The sequence below is a fragment of the Oncorhynchus mykiss genome, chromosome 26, assembly GCF_057628025.1.
Source record: "Oncorhynchus mykiss isolate SJ-2025 chromosome 26, ASM5762802v1, whole genome shotgun sequence".
NCBI classification, from domain to species: Eukaryota; Metazoa; Chordata; class Actinopteri; order Salmoniformes; family Salmonidae; genus Oncorhynchus; species Oncorhynchus mykiss.
In genome coordinates this window covers 36243772-36264963 of record NC_143047.1, presented here as the reverse complement: position 1 = coordinate 36264963, position 21192 = coordinate 36243772, and the positions used below count along the sequence as shown (strand labels likewise).

The 21192-nt window shown below is 45.3% G+C and overlaps 1 protein-coding gene across 1 annotated transcript in view; it reads right to left on the bottom strand.

Moving 5' to 3' along the window:
- Nucleotides 1-21192, bottom strand: part of LOC110506180 (leucine-rich repeat serine/threonine-protein kinase 1) — a 151566-nt gene that overhangs the window by 124510 nt on the left and 5864 nt on the right. The window contains exon 3 of the mRNA XM_090221653.1: nucleotides 6881-7074. Within this exon, the coding sequence (XP_090077779.1) occupies nucleotides 6881-7074 (194 nt within the window). The remainder of the gene's footprint in view (nucleotides 1-6880; nucleotides 7075-21192) is intronic.

The following is a 21192-nucleotide window of genomic DNA, read 5'->3' as shown; positions in this document are numbered from 1 at the left end:
ATGCGTGAGCGTCCTTACTCAACATTGACAGCAGCGCTCCGAACAAAAGACAATGACTAAATTGACAAAACTTGTAAATGGAATGAAATAAACCAAAACTTGTATCTCACAAGTGTAGCAGCATAGGTTGTGCGTCTGCAAACAATGTGTCCACACCAACAATGAGAACATGAAGACTGGAATAATGATATTGAATGCATTAACAGAAATGACCATAACCAAATGAACAGACATGGTAGATGAGACATTATATTCATTTACGGTCATTGTACTACTGGTGATATGTAAATGGAGAAGTGATATAAACTAACAAACGCAAACAATTCACACAATGAATTGATGAAACAATGAATGTGCACAAATTGGCGGGAGAGAGCGCATTCTGTAGAGAGAAGTGCATGTACATCTGGGCGCTGGGCGTTCATACTTCTTGTGCTTCCTGGAGCAGTGTAGAGCTGTTGTCAAGGAAATGAGTTTGTGTTTTCTACAGGATGTATCCCCCTCCACCTACTGTCAATCAACCATGTCAATGCAGACACAGAACCCACTGCATTGTTACAACATGTGGAAAGCGCATGGCGATGGGGTACAGTGCTGGATTTGGCCTTTGCATGCCTCTGAAGGCGCCGCAATTGCGTCACACAGACCCAAAGCCACAACAGAATCAGAAGAACAGTTTCTGAGAGTCAACAGCTTGCGTGATAGGCAGCTCACAGGACAACAGCTTCGAGCTGTTCTGTGAAGGGAGTAGTACACAGCGTTGTATGAGATCTCCAGTTTCTTGGCAATTTCTCACATGGAATAGCCTTCATTTATCAGAACAAGAATAGACTGACGAGTTTCAAAAGAAAGTATTTGTTTCTGGCCATTTTGAGCCTGTAATCAAACCCACAAATGCTGATGCTCCAGATACTCAACTAGTTTAAAGAAGGACAGTTTTATTGCTTCTTTAATCAGCACAACAGTTTTCAGCTGTGCGAACATAATTGCAAAAGGGTTTTCTAATGATCAATTAGCCTTCTAAAATGAAAAACTTGGATTAGCTAACACAACTGCCATTGGAACACAGGAGTGATGGTTGCTGATAATGGGCCTCTGTGCGCCTAACATTAACAATGTCTACACTGTATTTCTGATAAATGTTATGTTATTTTAGTGGACAAATTTTTTCTTCTCTTCTCATACATGTTACTGCTTGACTAAAACAATCTCTGGCCGATCAACAGCCAAATGACCAAACAATTGACCAGTCGACTAATAGAATACTGTGCTCACTGACTGTTGTTCTCTAGGACCAGAGTTGGACCTGGTCTCTGCTCTCATTCCACAGAAACCTCAGACAGTTCCAATGCTGAGCTTTGTGATTGTATTGTAGACAAGCACTGGATGGCAGGGTAACAGTTTGAAATATTGATATATATTAACTGTATCGACCAACGGAATACTTTTCCATTCCTTTGGGCACCATGCACTCTGCACACTGTTGTGTTGCCCTACTTCTTACTTAAAGGCTTTTTAAGCCCTGGAGAGAGTTGACAAGCTGCTTTCAAGCACACAGACCTCGTTCATCTATAATTCCTGGTTACCACTGGCCGACGTTGTGAGGAAGCCTAAAAGTAGCAGTATGAATCAAGCGTCGGGGTATTTTAGGGTACAAGAACAGATGCCAACTAAAAAAAACAGTTCTGCTTTTTCAATCTGACACACAATTGTTTTATAGGCACGTACGAATTTAACATTATCTCTAGTCAACCTGTATTACCAGTTCTCAAGAACATGGCAGTAACTGGGTCTCCACATCTCCAGTCAACCTGTATTACCAGTTCTCAGGAACATGGCAGTAACTGGGTCTCCACATCTCCAGTCAACCTGTATTACCAGTTCTCAGGAACATGGCAGTAACTGGGTCTCCACATCTCCAGTCAACCTGTATTACCAGTTCTCAGGAACATGGCAGTAACTGGGTCTCCACATCTCCAGTCAACCTGTATTACCAGTTCTCAGGAACATGGCAGTAACTGGGTCTCCACATCTCCAGTCAACCTGTATTACCAGTTCTCAGGAACATGGCAGTAACTGGGTCTCCACATCTCTAGTCAACCTGTATTACCAGTTCTCAGGAACATGGCAGTAACTGGGTCTCCACATCTCTAGTCAACCTGTATTACCAGTTCTCAGGAACATGGCAGTAACTGGGTCTCCACATCTCCAGTCAACCTGTATTACCAGTTCTCAGGAACATGGCAGTAACTGGGTCTCCACATCTCCAGTCAACCTGTATTACCAGTTCTCAGGAACATGGCAGTAACTGGGTCTCCACATCTCTAGTCAACCTGTATTACCAGTTCTCAGGAACATGGCAGTAACTGGGTCTCTATATCTCCAGTCAACCTGTATTACCAGTTCTCAGGAACATGGCAGTAACTGGGTCTCCACATCTCCAGTCAACCTGTATTACCAGTTCTCAGGAACATGGCAGTAACTGGGTCTCCACATCTCTAGTCAACCTGTATTACCAGTTCTCAGGAACATGGCAGTAACTGGGTCTCCACATCTCCAGTCAACCTGTATTACCAGTTCTCAGGAACATGGCAGTAACTGGGTCTCCACATCTCCAGTCAACCTGTATTACCAGTTCTCAGGAACATGGCAGTAACTGGGTCTCCACATCTCTCGTCAACCTGTATTACCAGTTCTCAGGAACATGGCAGTAACTGGGTCTCCACATCTCCAGTCAACCTTTATTACCAGTTCTCAGGAACATGGCAGTAACTGGGTCTCCACATCTCTAGTCAACCTGTATTACCAGTTCTCAGGAACATGGCAGTAACTGGGTCTCCACATCTCCAGTCAACCTGTATTACCAGTTCTCAGGAACATGGCAGTAACTGGGTCTCCACATCTCCAGTCAACCTGTATTACCAGTTCTCAGGAACATGGCAGTAACTGGGTCTCCACATCTCCAGTCAACCTGTATTACCAGTTCTCAGGAACATGGCAGTAACTGGGTCTCCACATCTCCAGTCAACCTGTATTACCAGTTCTCAAGAACATGGCAGTAACTGGGTCTCCACATCTCCAGTCAACCTGTATTACCAGTTCTCAGGAACATGGCAGTAACTGGGTCTCCACATCTCCAGTCAACCTGTATTACCAGTTCTCAGGAACATGGCAGTAACTGGGTCTCCACATCTCCAGTCAACCTGTATTACCAGTTCTCAGGAACATGGCAGTAACTGGGTCTCCACATCTCCAGTCAACCTGTATTACCAGTTCTCAGGAACATGGCAGTAACTGGGTCTCCACATCTCCAGTCAACCTGTATTACCAGTTCTCAGGAACATGGCAGTAACTGGGTCTCCACATCTCTAGTCAACCTGTATTACCAGTTCTCAGGAACATGGCAGTAACTGGGTCTCCACATCTCTAGTCAACCTGTATTACCAGTTCTCAGGAACATGGCAGTAACTGGGTCTCCACATCTCCAGTCAACCTGTATTACCAGTTCTCAGGAACATGGCAGTAACTGGGTCTCCACATCTCCAGTCAACCTGTATTACCAGTTCTCAGGAACATGGCAGTAACTGGGTCTCCACATCTCTAGTCAACCTGTATTACCAGTTCTCAGGAACATGGCAGTAACTGGGTCTCTATATCTCCAGTCAACCTGTATTACCAGTTCTCAGGAACATGGCAGTAACTGGGTCTCCACATCTCCAGTCAACCTGTATTACCAGTTCTCAGGAACATGGCAGTAACTGGGTCTCCACATCTCTAGTCAACCTGTATTACCAGTTCTCAGGAACATGGCAGTAACTGGGTCTCCACATCTCCAGTCAACCTGTATTACCAGTTCTCAGGAACATGGCAGTAACTGGGTCTCCACATCTCCAGTCAACCTGTATTACCAGTTCTCAGGAACATGGCAGTAACTGGGTCTCCACATCTCTCGTCAACCTGTATTACCAGTTCTCAGGAACATGGCAGTAACTGGGTCTCCACATCTCCAGTCAACCTTTATTACCAGTTCTCAGGAACATGGCAGTAACTGGGTCTCCACATCTCTAGTCAACCTGTATTACCAGTTCTCAGGAACATGGCAGTAACTGGGTCTCCACATCTCCAGTCAACCTGTATTACCAGTTCTCAGGAACATGGCAGTAACTGGGTCTCCACATCTCTAGTCAACCTGTATTACCATTTCTCAGGAACATGGCAGTAACTGGGTCTCCACATCTCTAGTCAACCTGTATTACCAGTTCTCAGGAACATGGCAGTAACTGGGTCTCCACATCTCTAGTCAACCTGTATTACCAGTTCTCAGGAACATGGCAGTAACTGGGTCTCCACATCTCTAGTCAACCTGTATTACCAGTTCTCAGGAACATGGCAGTAACTGGGTCTCCACATCTCTAGTCAACCTGTATTACCATTTCTCAGGAACATGGCAGTAACTGGGTTGTATTCAGTAGGGAGAAAACGTCTTGAAACACAGTGAAACCTGGCGGTACTGGCTAAACTCGTCCGATAATAGCCGGAACATATGCTGGTGTGTCAAGTGTTAAATTACTGTCAGCCCCACAAATCTATTCCTGAATGACAGGAAGACAAGCAGATAACGGTAACCAAGGGCAACACTGAACACTCTAGGAAAGGAGAAGTGGGTTTGGCAGCATGGGTGTTTGGAACCTACCGTATGCACACATACACACACGCGAGATTACTGTCCCATAATGATCCATACAGTAATGAGATTACTGTCCCATAATGATCCATACAGTAATGAGATTACTGTCCCATAACGATCCATACAGTAATGAGATTACTGTCCCATAACGATCCATACAGTAATGAGATTACTGTCCCATAATGATCCATACAGTAATGAGATTACTGTCCCATAATGATCCATACAGTAATGAGATTACTGTCCCATAATGATCCATACAGTAATGAGATTACTGTCCCATAACGATCCATACAGTAATGAGATTACTGTCCCATAACGATCCATACAGTAATGAGATTACTGTCCCATAATGATCCATACAGTAATGAGATTACTGTCCCATAATGATCCATACAGTAATGATTACTGTCCCATAACGATCCATACAGTAATGAGATTACTGTCCCATAATGATCCATACAGTAATGAGATTACTGTCCCATAACGATCCATACAGTAATGAGATTACTGTCCCATAACGATCCATACAGTAATGAGATTACTGTCCCATAACGATCCATACAGTAATGAGATTACTGTCCCATAACGATCCATACAGTAATGAGATTACTGTCCCATAATGATCCATACAGTAATGAGATTACTGTCCCATAACGATCCATACAGTAATGAGATTACTGTCCCATAACGATCCATACAGTAATGAGATTACTGTCCCATAACGATCCATACAGTAATGAGATTACTGTCCCATAACGATCCATACAGTAATGAGATTACTGTCCCATAATGATCCATACAGTAATGAGATTACTGTCCCATAATGATCCATACAGTAATGAGATTACTGTCCCATAACGATCCATACAGTAATGAGATTACTGTAATCTATGTAAATAAGTGATGTGTCAGTAGAACAGAGGTAATAAAGAAACATGGAATCAGTACTTGAACTGGTTCTGTATTGAAGGGAGTATTTCATAGTGCTTATGGAGAGGCAGGAGAGAGAAAGGCAGAACTAGGCCACTTGTCTCCTGACACTGTGTCTGGCAGGCTGGGATCCACTCCAAAACAACAAGCGCAGTACACCCACTCTAGAATATCAACAAACTATCACATAACTAGAGTACCACTCAGAGAACACACACACATTCACACACACAGTCTTTAGATAACACCCCTATCTAACATCAACAACTACAGCAGCAAATTAAACTCACACACACACAGTACAGGACCAAGTCAAAGCCACAGACATGTGGGGTGTTGCTGTCTTTATGTCAAGGCAGTGGGACTTCAGTGGTGTTGAACCATGAGGGGCTGTAGGACCATGAGGGGCTGTAGGACCATGAGGGGCTGTAGGACCATGAGGGGCTGTAGGACCATGAGGGGCTGTAGGACCATGAGGGGCTGTAGGACTGATCAACAACATACCATGATGCAACCTTACACATATCTTATTCACACACACACAGTGACATGTAAAAACACACACACACACACACACAACACAGTGACATGTAAATACACACACACACACACAGTGACATGTAAACACACACACACACACACACACAGTGACATGTAAATACACACACACACACACACAGTGACATGTAAATACACACACACACAGTGACATGTAAATACACACACACACACACACACACACACAGTGACATGTAAATACACACACACACACACACACACACACAGTGACATGTAAATACACACACACACACACACAGTGACATGTAAATACACACACACACACACACACACACACACACACACACACACACACACACATGTAAATACACACACACACAGTGACATGTAAATACACACACACACACGTAAATGAATGTAAACATGTTGTTGTCCCACACCAGGAGCATATGACACATTAGATGGTTACAGTCACACCAAAACAATCTCTGTAACACACATCACACATTATACAGCACATATCTGCATTAGGCTAGAAACACAATGGCCTCCACACAGCAAGCGCTCTCATTTAGTGTGTGTGTGACAATGTTTGTGCGTGCAAGGATATGAAGGTGTGTATGTGAGACAGATCCGTCTCGGATTTTGTGTGCGTGTGCATGCGTGTCTTTTCGAGACAGGTCTGTCTCTCTCTGTTCCACTCACCCCCTCTGTTCCACTCACCCCCTCTGTTCCACTCACCCCCTCCAGCCGAGGACTAGCTGCACTACACTCCACACGGCAGGCTTGCTGGATCAGCTCCCGGGCCCTGCTGCTCTCCCCTTCCCCGTACGCTGCCTGGATGTTCTCCAGGGTTGGAGACGGACCCAGAGAGGAGGCTCCACCGCTGCCCATCGCAGACGCCTTGGCTCCCATGTCCTCCACTGCCAAAGAACCTGGGGAGAGAAGGACAGAGGAAGAGAAGATAACAGAATAGAAGAGAACAGAAAAGAGGAGAAGGAACAGAGAAGAGAGGAGAAGACAGAAGAGAGGAGAGGAGACAGAAGAGAGGAGAGGAGACAGAAGAGAGGAGAGGAGACAGAAGAGAAGATAACAGAATAGAAGAGAACAGAAGAGAGGAGACAGAAGAGAGGAGACAGAAGAGAGGAGAGGAGACAGAAGAGAGGAGACAGAAGAGAGGAGACAGAAGAGAGAAGACAGAAGAGAGGAGACAGAAGAGAGGAGACAGAAGAGAGGAGACAGAAGAGAGGAGACAGAAGAGAGGAGACAGAAGAGAGGAGAAACGGAACATACTTCCATTAGATCAGACCAGCTGCAGTCTAACACAGTAACAGAATATTGGGGTAGTAGGCGTGCACAGAGCACCGGTGGCAAGTAAGAAATAGGTCACCCTGCTAAAGAATGCAGTCTCTCTCTCTCTCTGGATACTGGACTAGTGTTGGAGTTTGGAGTGAACACACACATACAATAAGAAGCTCTCATGTTCATTCCGAAACATCAGTTTGCACTAATGAATAAACCTGGGATTTATCATCCTTTGGAAAGAGTGAACTGATATCTCAATACAGGTCAGTATTACTTCACTTCAGTGGTTCCAGTGTGGTAATAATGTCTGTCATCAACCAGAGTTTTAGAGCAGGTGGTAAATCCTACCTAGATTCTCACAAGCCCTGATTGAACATCACTTGAGTATGCTGGTCTTCATACACACAGTGGGTCAGTTCATGGGGTGAACAATCCACATAGAAAAACAATGGGTAATTTAAACATGACCATTCATCCTCTGCACTGAAATTGAATCAATCCCAGCCCTGGTATCTATAGATTATAGTATATATAGATTATAGTTGACCTGAGTTGGTGACCTTAAAGGACTAGGCATGAATCGTGTTAATTAGGCACAAGAGGAAAACAGACTGAAACAGGGAGGGACTACATGGACTTGTCCAATAAGAAACACTCATTGTTTTTCCCATTGTGTGCCTTAATATACACAACCCTGGATTGGTTTGAATCCACTTACAACACAACAGAGAAGTACTCATCAAGTCTGATGCTGGCTCCTTATTCTACCACTGGGATGACACTTTTTCCCAATATACCTATTCCCCCTCTCTCTTCTCCAGAACCTGTGATGTGGCCACTACCAATCCTTTCTTTAGGCTTTGCATTGAAAATATCACTCGTCAATATGGGGTCTTCTGTATGTATGTATGTATGTATGTATGTATGTATGTATGTATGTATGTATGTATGTATGTATGTATGTATGGGATTCTGAGGTTATCTTGAGAAGATCAATTCCTGTGTGTGATCTAATATAGAGACTCAGAGACTGTAGCCATGTCTTTCCCTTCAAACCGTGCGGGTCCCTTCAAACCGTGCGGGTCCCTTCAAACCGTGCGGGTCCCTTCAAACCGTGCGGGTCCCTTCAAACCGTGCGGGTCCCTTCAAACCGTGCGGGTCCCTTCAAACCGTGCGCGTCCCTGTAACCGTGCGGGTCCCTTCAAACCGTGCGGGTCCCTGTAACCGTGCGGGTCCCTTCAAACCGTGCGGGTCCCTGTAACCGTGCGGGTCCCTTCAAACCGTGCGGGTCCCTGTAACCGTGCGGGTCCCTGTAACCGTGCGGGTCCCTTCAAACCGTGCGCGTCCCTGTAACCGTGCGGGTCCCTGTAAACGTGCGCGTCCCTGTAAACGTGCGGGTCCCTCGTCCCTGTAACCGTGCGGGTCCCTCGTCCCTGTAATCGTGCGGGTCCCTGTAACCGTGCGGGTTCCTTCAAACGATGCGGGTTCCTTCAAGCCAACCATGCGGGTCCCTTCAAACCAACCATGAGGGTCCCTTCAAACCAACCATGCGGGTCCCTTCAAACCAACCATGCGGGTCCCTTCAAACCGTGCGGGTCCCTTCAAACCGTGCGGGTCCCTTCAAACCGTGCGCGTCCCTGTAACCGTGCGGGTCCCTGTAACCGTGCGGGTCCCTGTAACCGTGCGGGTCCCTGTAACCGTGCGGGTCCCTGTAAACGTGCGCGTCCCTGTAAACGTGCGGGTCCCTCGTCCCTGTAACCGTGCGGGTCCCTCGTCCCTGTAATCGTGCGGGTCCCTGTAACCGTGCGGGTTCCTTCAAACGATGCGGGTTCCTTCAAGCCAACCATGCGGGTCCCTTCAAACCAACCATGAGGGTCCCTTCAAACCAACCATGCGGGTCCCTTCAAACCAACCATGCGGGTCCCTTCAAACCAACCATGCGGGTCCCTTCAAACCAACCATGCGGGTCCCTTCAAACCAACCATGCGGGTCCCTTCAAACAAACCATGCGGGTCCCTTCAAACAAACCATGCGGGTCCCTTCAAACAAACCATGCGGGTCCCTTCAAACCAACCATGCGGGTCCCTTCAAGCCAACCATGCGGGTCCCTTCAAACCAACCATGCGGGTCCCTTCAAACCAACCATGCGGGTCCCTTCAAACCAACCATGCGGGTCCCTTCAAACCAACCATGCGGGTCCCTTCAAACCAACCATGCGGGTCCCTTCAAACCAACCATGCGGGTCCCTTCAAACCAACCATGCGGGTCCCTTCAAGCCAACCATGCGGGTCCCTTCAAGCCAACCATGCGGGTCCCTTCAAGCCAACCATGCGGGTCCCTTCAAACCAACCATGCGGGTCCCTTCAAACCAACCATGCGGGTCCCTTCAAACCAACCATGCGGGTCCCTTCAAACAAACCATGCGGGTCCCTTCAAACCAACCATGCGGGTCCCTTCAAACCAACCATGCGGGTCCCTTCAAACCAACCATGCGGGTCCCTTCAGCCCTGAGCGTCCCTTCAGCCGTGAGCGTCTCTGCAGCCCTGAGCATCTCTGCAGCCCTGAGCATCTCTGCAGCCCTGAGCATCTCTGCAGCCCTGAGCATCTCTGCAGCCATGAGCATCTCTGCAGCCCTGAACATCTCTGCAGCCCTGAACATCTCTGCAGCCCTGAGCATCTCTGCAGCCCTGAGCATCTCTGCAGCCCTGAGCATCTCTGCAGCCCTGAGCATCTCTGCAGCCCTCTGAAGTGGGCCTGCTGCTGCTGCTACATGTATGTATAATTAATATGGTGAGAGTCTGACTGGGCTATAAAGGCTGTATGAGAAAGCCAGAGGGACTGTAGCCATTAGACCTGCCTGCACCCCAATGCGTCAATACCGTCTTCCTGGCCAGTCTGTGTGTGTGAAGAGACCTTGAAGGGCAAAGCAGAGCACAGACCAGACGGCACAGCAAGCAGAGTGCTCTCCCTCTTTCCCCTCCTAAATCTGTCCATCTGATAGACAGAACAACAAGGAAGAGTCCTTCCCCTACTAAATCTGTCCATCTGATAGACAGAACAACAAGGAAGAGTCCTCCCCCTACTAAATCTGTCCATCTGATAGACAGAACAACAAGGAAGAGTCCTCCCCCTACTAAATCTGTCCATCTGATAGACAGAACAACAAGGAAGAGTCCTCCCCCTCCTAAATGTGTCCATCTGATAGACAGAACAACAAGGAAGAGTCCTTCCCCTACTAAATCTGTCCATCTGATAGACAGAACAACAAGGAAGAGTCCTTCCCCTCCTAAATCTGTCCATCTGATAGACAGAACAACAAGGAAGAGTCCTCCCCCTCCTAAATGTGTCCATCACCAACAGTAAACACAAGAATAGCTAGCGCACCTCTCCACCTCCTCCAGCTAAATGTGTTATCCGTGTGGGGATGTGTCCCATAATATCACATCACAATGTGTAGGATGTTTCCTGATAGGTGAAGATGTAGGCCTATGACATCACAGATACAGATATATTAGTGTCTGTGTATGACACAAGCTGACCCATATAGGAACGTATAGGTAGACTTGCAAAACGATGGTAGCTTTTCCAAAACTCCCAGGTTCTCCACAAATCCCTGTAAAAAGATTCCCAGAATCAGAAAGGTATATGCAGAAAATACAAAATCCTCCAACTAGTATTTCTGAAAACCCTGTGAATTTGGGGAAAGTGATGTGAATGTTGTAACCCTAGTTAGTAGATTGGGTATTGGATCAGGCAGTGTCTCAACTCTACTCTTCATTAAAGTGACCTATTAGGTGACACTGACACGTCCCTTTAGGAAACTAAAAAAAGGAACAAATTCCTTCAAACCGTGAACACAGTTTTTTCCCTTCTGACATCATAGCGTGACAGAACAGCAGAATATATTTTACGGATGCTCCTCTCTTTAGTTTCATCAACATAAAAGGCGCTGGGGAGAAATGTGGCGCTTTTCAACAAATGTGGATTATAGTTGAAGGAAATCTCACCTTTACTGCATTGAAGAGGTGTTAAGCAAAGGGACTTCCTGTCTCAATGAAGATGAATTGCATTTGAATAAGTCACCGTGGATGCACAGGGACATGCGATACAATCGCCCCCATAGAGACAGGGCTGGTCATTGGATCAGTGTGTGTCTGTCATTACTATAGGGATGCATTGTCTGCAGAGTGACAGCAATCTCAGTAATCTGCTGATTGATTGGCTCATTCTGTGTAGCAGGATCCTTAATCCTTTCATTTCTGTGATTGGCTCATTCTGTGTAGCAGGATCCTTAATCATTTAATTTCTGTGATTGGACAGGAGGGGAGCCATCCTGGGCTGCATTCCATTTCAAAAGATTTTCCTCCACCCTTCTGCCCTTGTTCCCCCCCTGAGGTAGGTAGGTTTAAAGGTATAAACCCCATAAGATCCGTCACATTCATGTCCGTTATTAAGTCAGTGCAGGAGTTTATGATGTAGTCTCTCATACATCCCTGTACCACTGGGATGTATTACTAAGATCAATCAATACACAAAGGGCAAAGGTGCCCAATGGCATTGATGATCAATAAAGATCAGAGTTTGTCTCTGTGAATGGTTTGTCCTCTGACAAATCAACTGTAAATTTCTGTGTTCCTCAAGGTTCCGTTTTAGGACCACTATTGTTTTCACTATATATTTTACCTCTTGGGGATGTTATTCGAAAACATAATGTTAACTTTCACTGCTATGCGGATGACACACAGCTGTACATTTATATGAAACATGGTGAAGCCCCAAAATCGCCCTTGCTAGAAGCATGTGTTTCAGACATAAGGAAGTGGATGGCTGCAAACTTTCTACTTTTAAACTCGGACAAAACAGAGATGCTTGTTCTAGGTCCCAAGAAACAAAGAGATCTTCTGTTGAATCTGACAATCTTAATGGTTGTACAGTCGTCTCAAATAAAACTGTGAAGGACCTCGGCGTTACTCTGGACCCTGATCTCTCTTTGAAGAACATATCAAGACCATTTCAAGGACAGCTTTTTTCCATCTACGTAACATTGCAAAAATCAGAAACTTTCTGTCCAAAAATGATGCAGAAAAATTAATCCATGCTTTTGTCACTTCTAAGTTAGACTACTGCAATGCTCTACTTTCCGGCTACCCGGATAAAGCACTAAATAAACTTCAGTTAGTGCTAAATACGGCTGCTAGAATCCTGACTAGAACCCAAAAATTTGATCATATTACTCCAGTGCTAGCCTCTACACTGGCTTCCTGTCAAAGCAAGGGCTGATTTCAAGGTTTTACTGCTAACCTACAAAGCATTACATGGGCTTGCTCCTACCTATCTCTCTGATTTGGTCCTGCCGTACATACCTACACGTACGCTACGGTCACAAGACGCAGGCCTCCTAATTGTCCCTAGAATTTCTAAGCAAACAGCTGGAGGCAGGGCTTTCTCCTATAGAGCTCCATTTTTATGGAACGGTCTGCCTACCCATGTCAGAGACGCAAACTCGGTCTCAACCTTTAAGTCTCTACTGAAGACTCATCTCTTCAGTGGGTCATATGATTGAGTGTAGTCTGGCCCAGGAGTGGGAAGGTGAACGGAAAGGCTCTGGAGCAACGAACCGCCCTTGCTGTCTCTGCCTGGCCGGTTCCCCTCTTTCCACTGTGATTCTCTGCCTCTAACCCTATTACAGGGGCTGAGTCACTGGCTTGCTGGGGCTCTCTCATGCCGTCCCTGGAGGGGGTGCGTCACCTGAGGGGGTTGATTCACTGATGTGGTCATCCTTTCTGGATGACCCCCCCCCCAACTGTTCTGCCTTACTATTATTCGAACATGCTGGTCATTTATGAACATTTGAACATCTTGGCCATGTTCTGTTATAATCTCCACCCGGCACAGCCAGAAGAGGACTGGCCACCCCACATAGCCTGGTTCCTCTCTAGGTTTCTTCCTAGGTTTTGGCCTTTCTAGGGAGTTTTTCCTAGCCACCGTGCTTCTACACCTGCATTGCTTGCTGTTTGGGGTTTTAGGCTGGGTTTCTGTACAGCACTTTGAGATCTAAGCTGATGTACGAAGGGCTATATAAATACATTTGATTTGATTTGATAATCAACATAAGGAGATGTTTCTTTTGAGAGCTACAGTTCCAGCACCATGGAAAGATTTCCATGTCTCAAAAGTATTTTAGAGGACACCTTGATTTTCTATCAAGATACCAAACACTCCCATCAGGCCTTCAATGTCTTGTTTAAAAATGCTGTAGCCTACTAGTCTACGTACAATAACCTAGTTAGTTCATATGTGACGGGCTCAGCACCGACTCTAGAATAGATGAAAATGGTTGTTTCAGTGTCGTTGATACCTTCAATTAAGCCTGGAGATTCAACAACAGCAACACTTCACACTGTAATACTGATGAAATAGTCAGTGATTTAATCAAGTCAAATCAATGATCTACCCAACACTGGCTGAATTCTGACAAACATCTGCCACTTACTGTCATTCTATCTAAAAGCCTTGCACTTTAGATCCAAGTTAAATAGTGTATCTATACAGGTAGCAGGGTTGGGGGGGATTCCTTTTCAACTCAGTCAATTCAGGGAGTAAAGTGAAATACAAACATGTTACTAAAGTGTCACCACTCTTGAAAATGACCCCGACCCCAATATAGGGATGTATATATTCCCCCCCCAATGCCAAATATTAAATCAAACAATCAAACAACGGGTCAAAGTGTATAGTCACAGTGTATAGCCACAAAGTGTATAGTCACAAAGTGTATAGTCACAGTGTATAGTCACAAAGTGTATAGTCACAAAGTGTATAGCCACAAAGTGTATAGTCACAGTGTATAGTCACAAAGTGTATAGTCACAAAGTGTATAGTCACAGTGTATAGTCACAAAGTGTATAGTCACAGTGTATAGTCACAAAGTGTATAGTCACAGTGTATAGTCACAAAGTGTATAGTCACAGTGTATAGTCAAAGTGTATAGTCACAGTGTATAGTCACAAAGTGTATAGTCACAAAGTGTATAGTCACAGTGTATAGTCACAAAGTGTATAGTCACAAAGTGTATAGTCAAAGTGTATAGTCACAGTGTATAGCCACAAAGTGTATAGCCACAAAGTGTATAGTCACAAAGTGTATAGTCACAAAGTGTATAGTCACAAAGTGTATAGCCACAAAGTGTATAGCCACAAAGTGTATAGTCACAAAGTGTATAGTCACAAAGTGTATAGCCACAAAGTGTATAGCCACAAAGTGTATAGTCACAAAGTGTATAGTCACAAAGTGTAGTCACAAAGTGTATAGTCACAAAGTGTGTAGTCACAAAGTGTATAGTCACAAAGTGTATAGTCACAAAGTGTATAGCCACAAAGTGTATAGTCACAAAGTGTATAGTCACAAAGTGTATAGCCACAAAGTGTATAGTCACAAAGTGTATAGCCGCAAAGTGTATAGTCACAAAGTGTATAGCCACAAAGTGTATAGTCACAAAGTGTATAGTCACAAAGTGTATAGTCACAGTGTATAGTCACAAAGTGTATAGTCACAAAGTGTATAGTCACAAAGTGTATAGTCAAAGTGTATAGTCACAAAGTGTATAGTCACAAAGTGTATAGCCACAAAGTGTATAGCCACAAAGTGTATAGTCACAAAGTGTATAGTCACAAAGTGTATAGTCACAAAGTGTATAGCCACAAAGTGTATAGCCACAAAGTGTATAGCCACAAAGTGTATAGTCACAAAGTGTATAGTCACAAAGTGTATAGCCACAAAGTGTATAGTCAAAGTGTATAGTCACAAAGTGTATAGTCACAAAGTGTATAGCCACAAAGTGTATAGCCACAAAGTGTATAGCCACAAAGTGTATAGTCACAAAGTGTATAGTCACAAAGTGTATAGCCACAAAGTGTATAGTCACAAAGTGTACAGCCACAAAGTGTATAGTCACAAAGTGTATAGTCACAGTGTATAGTCACAAAGTGTATAGCCACAAAGTGTATAGTCACAAAGTGTATAGTCACAGTGTATAGCCACAAAGTGTATAGCCACAAAGTGTATAGTCACAAAGTGTATAGCCACAAAGTGTATAGTCACAAAGTGTATAGTCACAAAGTGTATAGTCACAAAGTGTATAGAGTCACAAAGTGTATAGTCACAAAGTGTATAGTCACAAAGTGTATAGTCAAAGTGTATAGTCACAAAGTGTAGTCACAAAGTGTAGTCACAAAGTGTAGTCACAAAGTGTAGTCACAAAGTGTATAGTCACAAAGTGTATAGTCACAAAGTGTATAGTCACAAAGTGTATAGTCACAAAGTGTATAGTCACAGTGTATAGCCACAAAGTGTATAGTCACAAAGTGTATAGTCACAAAGTGTATAGTCACAAAGTGTATAGTCACAGTGTATAGTCACAAAGTGTAGTCACAAAGTGTATAGTCAAAGTGTAGTCACAAAGTGTATAGTCACAAAGTGTATAGTCAAAGTGTATAGTCACAAAGTGTATAGCCACAAAGTGTATAGTCACAAAGTGTATAGTCACAGTGTATAGCCACAAAGTGTATAGTCACAGTGTATAGTCACAAAGTGTATAGTCACAAAGTGTATAGTCACAAAGTGTATAGTCACAAAGTGTATAGCCACAAAGTGTATAGCCACAAAGTGTATAGTCACAAAGTGTATAGTCACAAAGTATATAGTCACAAAGTGTATAGTCACAAAGTGTATAGTCACAAAGTGTATAGTCACAAAGTGTATAGTCACAAAGTGTATAGTCACAAAGTGTATAGCCACAAAGTGTATAGTCACAAAGTGTATAGTCACAAAGTGTATAGTCACAAAGTGTATAGTCACAAAGTGTATAGTCACAAAGTGTAGTCACAAAGTGTATAGTCACAAAGTGTATAGTCACAAAGTGTATAGTCACAGTGTATAGCCACAAAGTGTATAGTCACAAAGTGTATAGCCACAAAGTGTATAGTCACAAAGTGTATAGTCACAAAGTGTATAGTCACAGTGTATAGTCACAAAGTGTATAGCCACAAAGTGTATAGTCACAAAGTGTATAGTCACAAAGTGTATAGCCACAAAATGTATAGTCACAGTGTATAGCCACAAGCATAAAAATAGATTTTCCGAAACCCAGTCAGTCAGAGTGAAAATTAAATCTTCAGGGTCCCCATCTCTCTCTGAATTAAAAACATGGCTCTACTAGCCCACAGTACACACAGCTGCACAGGTAAACATTCAGATCCTACAGGCTAACACTAGCGTCAATCACAGCTAAAGTACATTAAACCCACAGATTTACCACTAATCTGATGTAGCATTAGCTTTAGCCACACGTACAACAACATGCCCTGTACATATGCTCCAGACTGTAAACAAGACTATATTCACCCAGCTAGCTACATCAGCTACACAGTGACTACATTGAGCAGTTTTACTCTGGGCTAGCGCATCAGCCACATGTCCTGTAGCATACCTGTTCATACTATGAGACTGGACCCTTCTCTAGTCTCCCATCTCCCCATGGCATTCAGATCGCTTGTTTCTTTTCTCATACAGCCTTTCCCTCTGTAGTGTGTTATGCATCCAAGGAGCCTCTCTCTAGCCTGTCTGCATGGCCGATGGCTCTCTCTGCATCCCTCCTTCTACCTCCCTGGCTGTGGCTGGCTGGCTGCACTCAGAGCTAGTGTCAGAGAGGAGGGGGGGGGCGGCCCCAGCCACCAGTCTCCATCCCTCCCTCCCTCCCTCCCTCCTCCCGGAGTGTCCTAAAGGAAAGGTAATGATGATATGTCTCTGCCTCTCAGTCTTTATCCCCTATCGATCTCTACCCCACCACCCATCCCTGCAGAGTGTAACCCAACCCTCCACCTCTCTTCTCTGCCTGCTTCTCCCGGGATATACTTCACTTAGCACACAGCCTCACAGAGAGGAAAAGAGAGATGGAGAGAGACAGAGAAAGGGGAGTGGGAGAGAGACAGAGAGAGAGGGAGAGAGAGAGAGAGAGAGAGGGAGAGAGAGAGAGAGAGAGAGAGAGAGAGAGAGGGAGAGAGAGAGAGAGAGAGGGAGAGAGACAGAGAGAGAGAGAGGGAGAGAGACAGAGAGAGGGAGAGAGAGACAGGGGAGTGGGAGAGAGACAGAGAGAGAGACAGGGGAGTGGGAGAGAGACAGAGAGAGAGGGAGAGAGAGAAAGGGGAGTGGGAGAGAGACAGAGCAAGGGGAGTGGGAGAGAGACAGAGAGAGAGGGAGAGAGAGAGAGAAAGGGGAGTGGGAGAGAGACAGAGCAAGGGGAGTGGGAGAGAGAGACAGAGCAAGGGGAGTGGGAGAGAGACCGAGAGAGAGGGAGAGAGAGGGAGAGGAAAAGAGAGACGGAGAGAGAAAGGGGAGTGGGAGAGAGACAGAGAGAGAGGGAGCGAGAGGGAGAGGAAAAGAGAGACAGAGAGAGACAGAGAAAGGGGAGTGGGAGAGAGACAGAGAGAGAGGGAGAGAGAGAAAGGGGTGGAAGAGAGAGAGAGACATGGGAGAGGGAGAGAGAAAGGGGAGTGGAAGAGAAAGAGAGAAAGGGGAGTGGAAGAGAGAGAAAGAGAGGGAGAGAGAAGGGGAGTGGGAGAGAGAGAGGAGAGTGGAAGAGAGACAGAGCGAGAGAGAGAGAGAGAGAGAGAGAGAGAGAGAGAGAGAGAGAGAGAGAGAGAAAGAGGAGAGCGAGAGAGAGAGGAGAGAGAGAAAGAGGAGTGGAAGACAGAGAGAGAGAGAGAAAGAGGAGAGCGAGAGAGAGAGAAAGAGTAGAGAGAGAAAGAGGAGTGGAAGACAGAGAGAGAGAGAGAGGAGTCCCATGTCCACTACCACTATTACTGTTGATCCCACATTCATTTATTTATAAATATATATATTTTATATATACAAATATATATTTATTTTTCGATATGTATACTTTGACAATGTAAGTAATAATGAACTTGCCATGTCAATAAATTCAATTGAATTGAAAGGGGGAAAGAGAGAAAAATGGGAGTGGAAAAGAGAGCGAGAGAGAGAGGAGTGGAAGAGTGGGAGAGAGAGAGAGAGAGAGAGAGAGAGAGGGGGGAGTGGGACAGAGAGAGAGAGAGAGAGAGAGAGAGAGGGGGAGTGGGAGAGAGAGAGAGAGAGAGGGGGGAGTGGGAGAGAGAGAGAGAGAGGGGGGAGTGGGAGAGAGAGAGAGGGGGGGGAGTAGAAGAGGCAGAGATAGGGAGAGAGAAAGGGGAGTGGGAGACAGAGAGAGAGAGGGAGAGAGAGAAAGGGGAGAGAGAGGAGTGGAAGAGAGAGAGAGAGAGAGGAAGAGAGAGAAAGGGGACAGAGAGAGAGGAAGAGTAAAAGTTTCTGTCTCTCTCACACATGCTTTTTCATTCGCTCTCTCACACACGCCATTTTTCATACTCTCACAACCTATATGTGGTCTATCACACCTGCCACTGGTACTGAGTAAGACACAGTTGCCCTTCTAGACACTGATTTTGCTGTTCCAGACATCACCGACAAACAAGCAATTTTATGAACCATCTAAATGTCAAAGTTTCAAATTCCACAATCAATATGATTTAAAAACATGTTATGAGACGAGAAAATGCCCTTCTGAATGAAAACATGGAGGTGTCAATTCTTCCACAGAGCCTTTCTAAAGCATCTACAGTATATTTACGTAGTGTCCGTCCAAAATGGCACCCTATTCCCTACGGATAGTGCCCTACTTTTGACCAGGGCCCATAACTATAAAAGGTCATTTCAGACGGTGCTGCAATGACTTCAGTAGTAACATAGGATACAGTAGTGCTGCTGCCACCACTTGACTGAACCCAGTGGTGTTGTTGTTTCAGACAGTGCTGCAGTGACTTCAGTAGTAACATAGGATACAGTAGTGCTGCTGCCACCACTTGACTGAACCCAGTGGTGTTGTTGTTTCAGACAGTGCTGCAGTGACTTCAGTAGTAACATAGGATACAGTAGTGCTGCTGCCACCACTTGACTGAACCCAGTGGTGTTGTTGTTTCAGACGGTGCTGCAGTGACTTCAGTAGTAACATAGGATACAGTAGTGCTGCTACCACCACTTGACTGAACCCAGTGGTGTTGTTGTTTCAGACGGTGCTGCAGTGACTTCAGTAGTAACATAGGATACAGTAGTGCTGCTGCCACCACTTGACTGAACCCAGTGGTGTTGTTGTTTCAGACAGTGCTGCAGTGACTTCAGTAGTAACATAGGATACAGTAGTGCTGCTGCCACCACTTGACTGAACCCAGTGGTGTTGTTGTTTCAGACAGTGCTGCAGTGACTTCAGTAGTAACATAGGATACAGTAGTGCTGCTGCCACCACTTGACTGAACCCAGTGGTGTTGTTGTTTCAGACAGTGCTGCAGTGACTTCAGTAGTAACATAGGATACAGTAGTGCTGCTGCCACCACTTGACTGAACCCAGTGGTGTTGTTGTTTCAGACAGTGCTGCAGTGACTTCAGTAGTAACATAGGATACAGTAGTGCTGCTGCCACCACTTGACTGAACCCAGTGGTGTTGTTGTTTCAGACAGTGCTGCAGTGACTTCAGTAGTAACATAGGATACAGTAGTGCTGCTGCCACCACTTGACTGAACCCAGTGGTGTTGTTGTTTCAGACAGTGCTGCAGTGACTTCAGTAGTAACATAGGATACAGTAGTGCTGCTGCCACCACTTGACTGAACCCAGTGGTGTTGTTGTTTCAGACAGTGCTGCAGTGACTTCAGTAGTAACATAGGATACAGTAGTGCTGCTGCCACCACTTGACTGAACCCAGTGGTGTTGTTGTTTCAGACAGTGCTGCAGTGACTTCAGTAGTAACATAGGATACAGTAGTGCTGCTGCCACCACTTGACTGAACCCAGTGGTGTTGTTGTTTCAGACGGTGCTGCAGTGACTTCAGTAGTAACATAGGATACAGTAGTGCTGCTGCCACCACTTGACTGAACCCAGTGGTGTTGTTGTTTCAGACGGTACTGCAGTGACTTCAGTAGTAACATAGGATACAGTAGTGCTGCTGCCACCACTTGACTGAACCCAGTGGTGTTGTTGTTTCAGACGGTGCTGCAGTGACTTCAGTAGTAACATAGGATACAGTAGTGCTGCTGTCACCACTTGACTGAACCCAGTGGTGTTGTTGTTTCAGACAGTGCTGCAGTGACTTCAGTAGTAACATAGGATACAGTAGTGCTGCTGCCACCACTTGACTGAACCCAGTGGTGTTGTTGTTTCAGACAGTGCTGCAGTGACTTCAGTAGTAACATAGGATACAGTAGTGCTGCTGCCACCACTTGACTGAACCCAGTGGTGTTGTTGTTTCAGACGGTGCTGCAGTGACTTCAGTAGTAACATAGGATACAGTAGTGCTGCTGCCACCACTTGACTGAACCCAGTGGTGTTGTTGTTTCAGACGGTGCTGCAGTGACTTCAGTAGTAACATAGGATACAGTAGTGCTGCTACCACCACTTGACTGAACCCAGTGGTGTTGTTGTTTCAGACAGTGCTGCAGTGACTTCAGTAGTAACATAGGATACAGTAGTGCTGCTGCCACCACTTGACTGAACCCAGTGGTGTTGTTGTTTCAGACGGTGCTGCAGTGACTTCAGTAGTAACATAGGATACAGTAGTGCTGCTGCCACCACTTGACTGAACCCAGTGGTGTTGTTGTTTCAGACGGTGCTGCAGTGACTTCAGTAGTAACATAGGATACAGTAG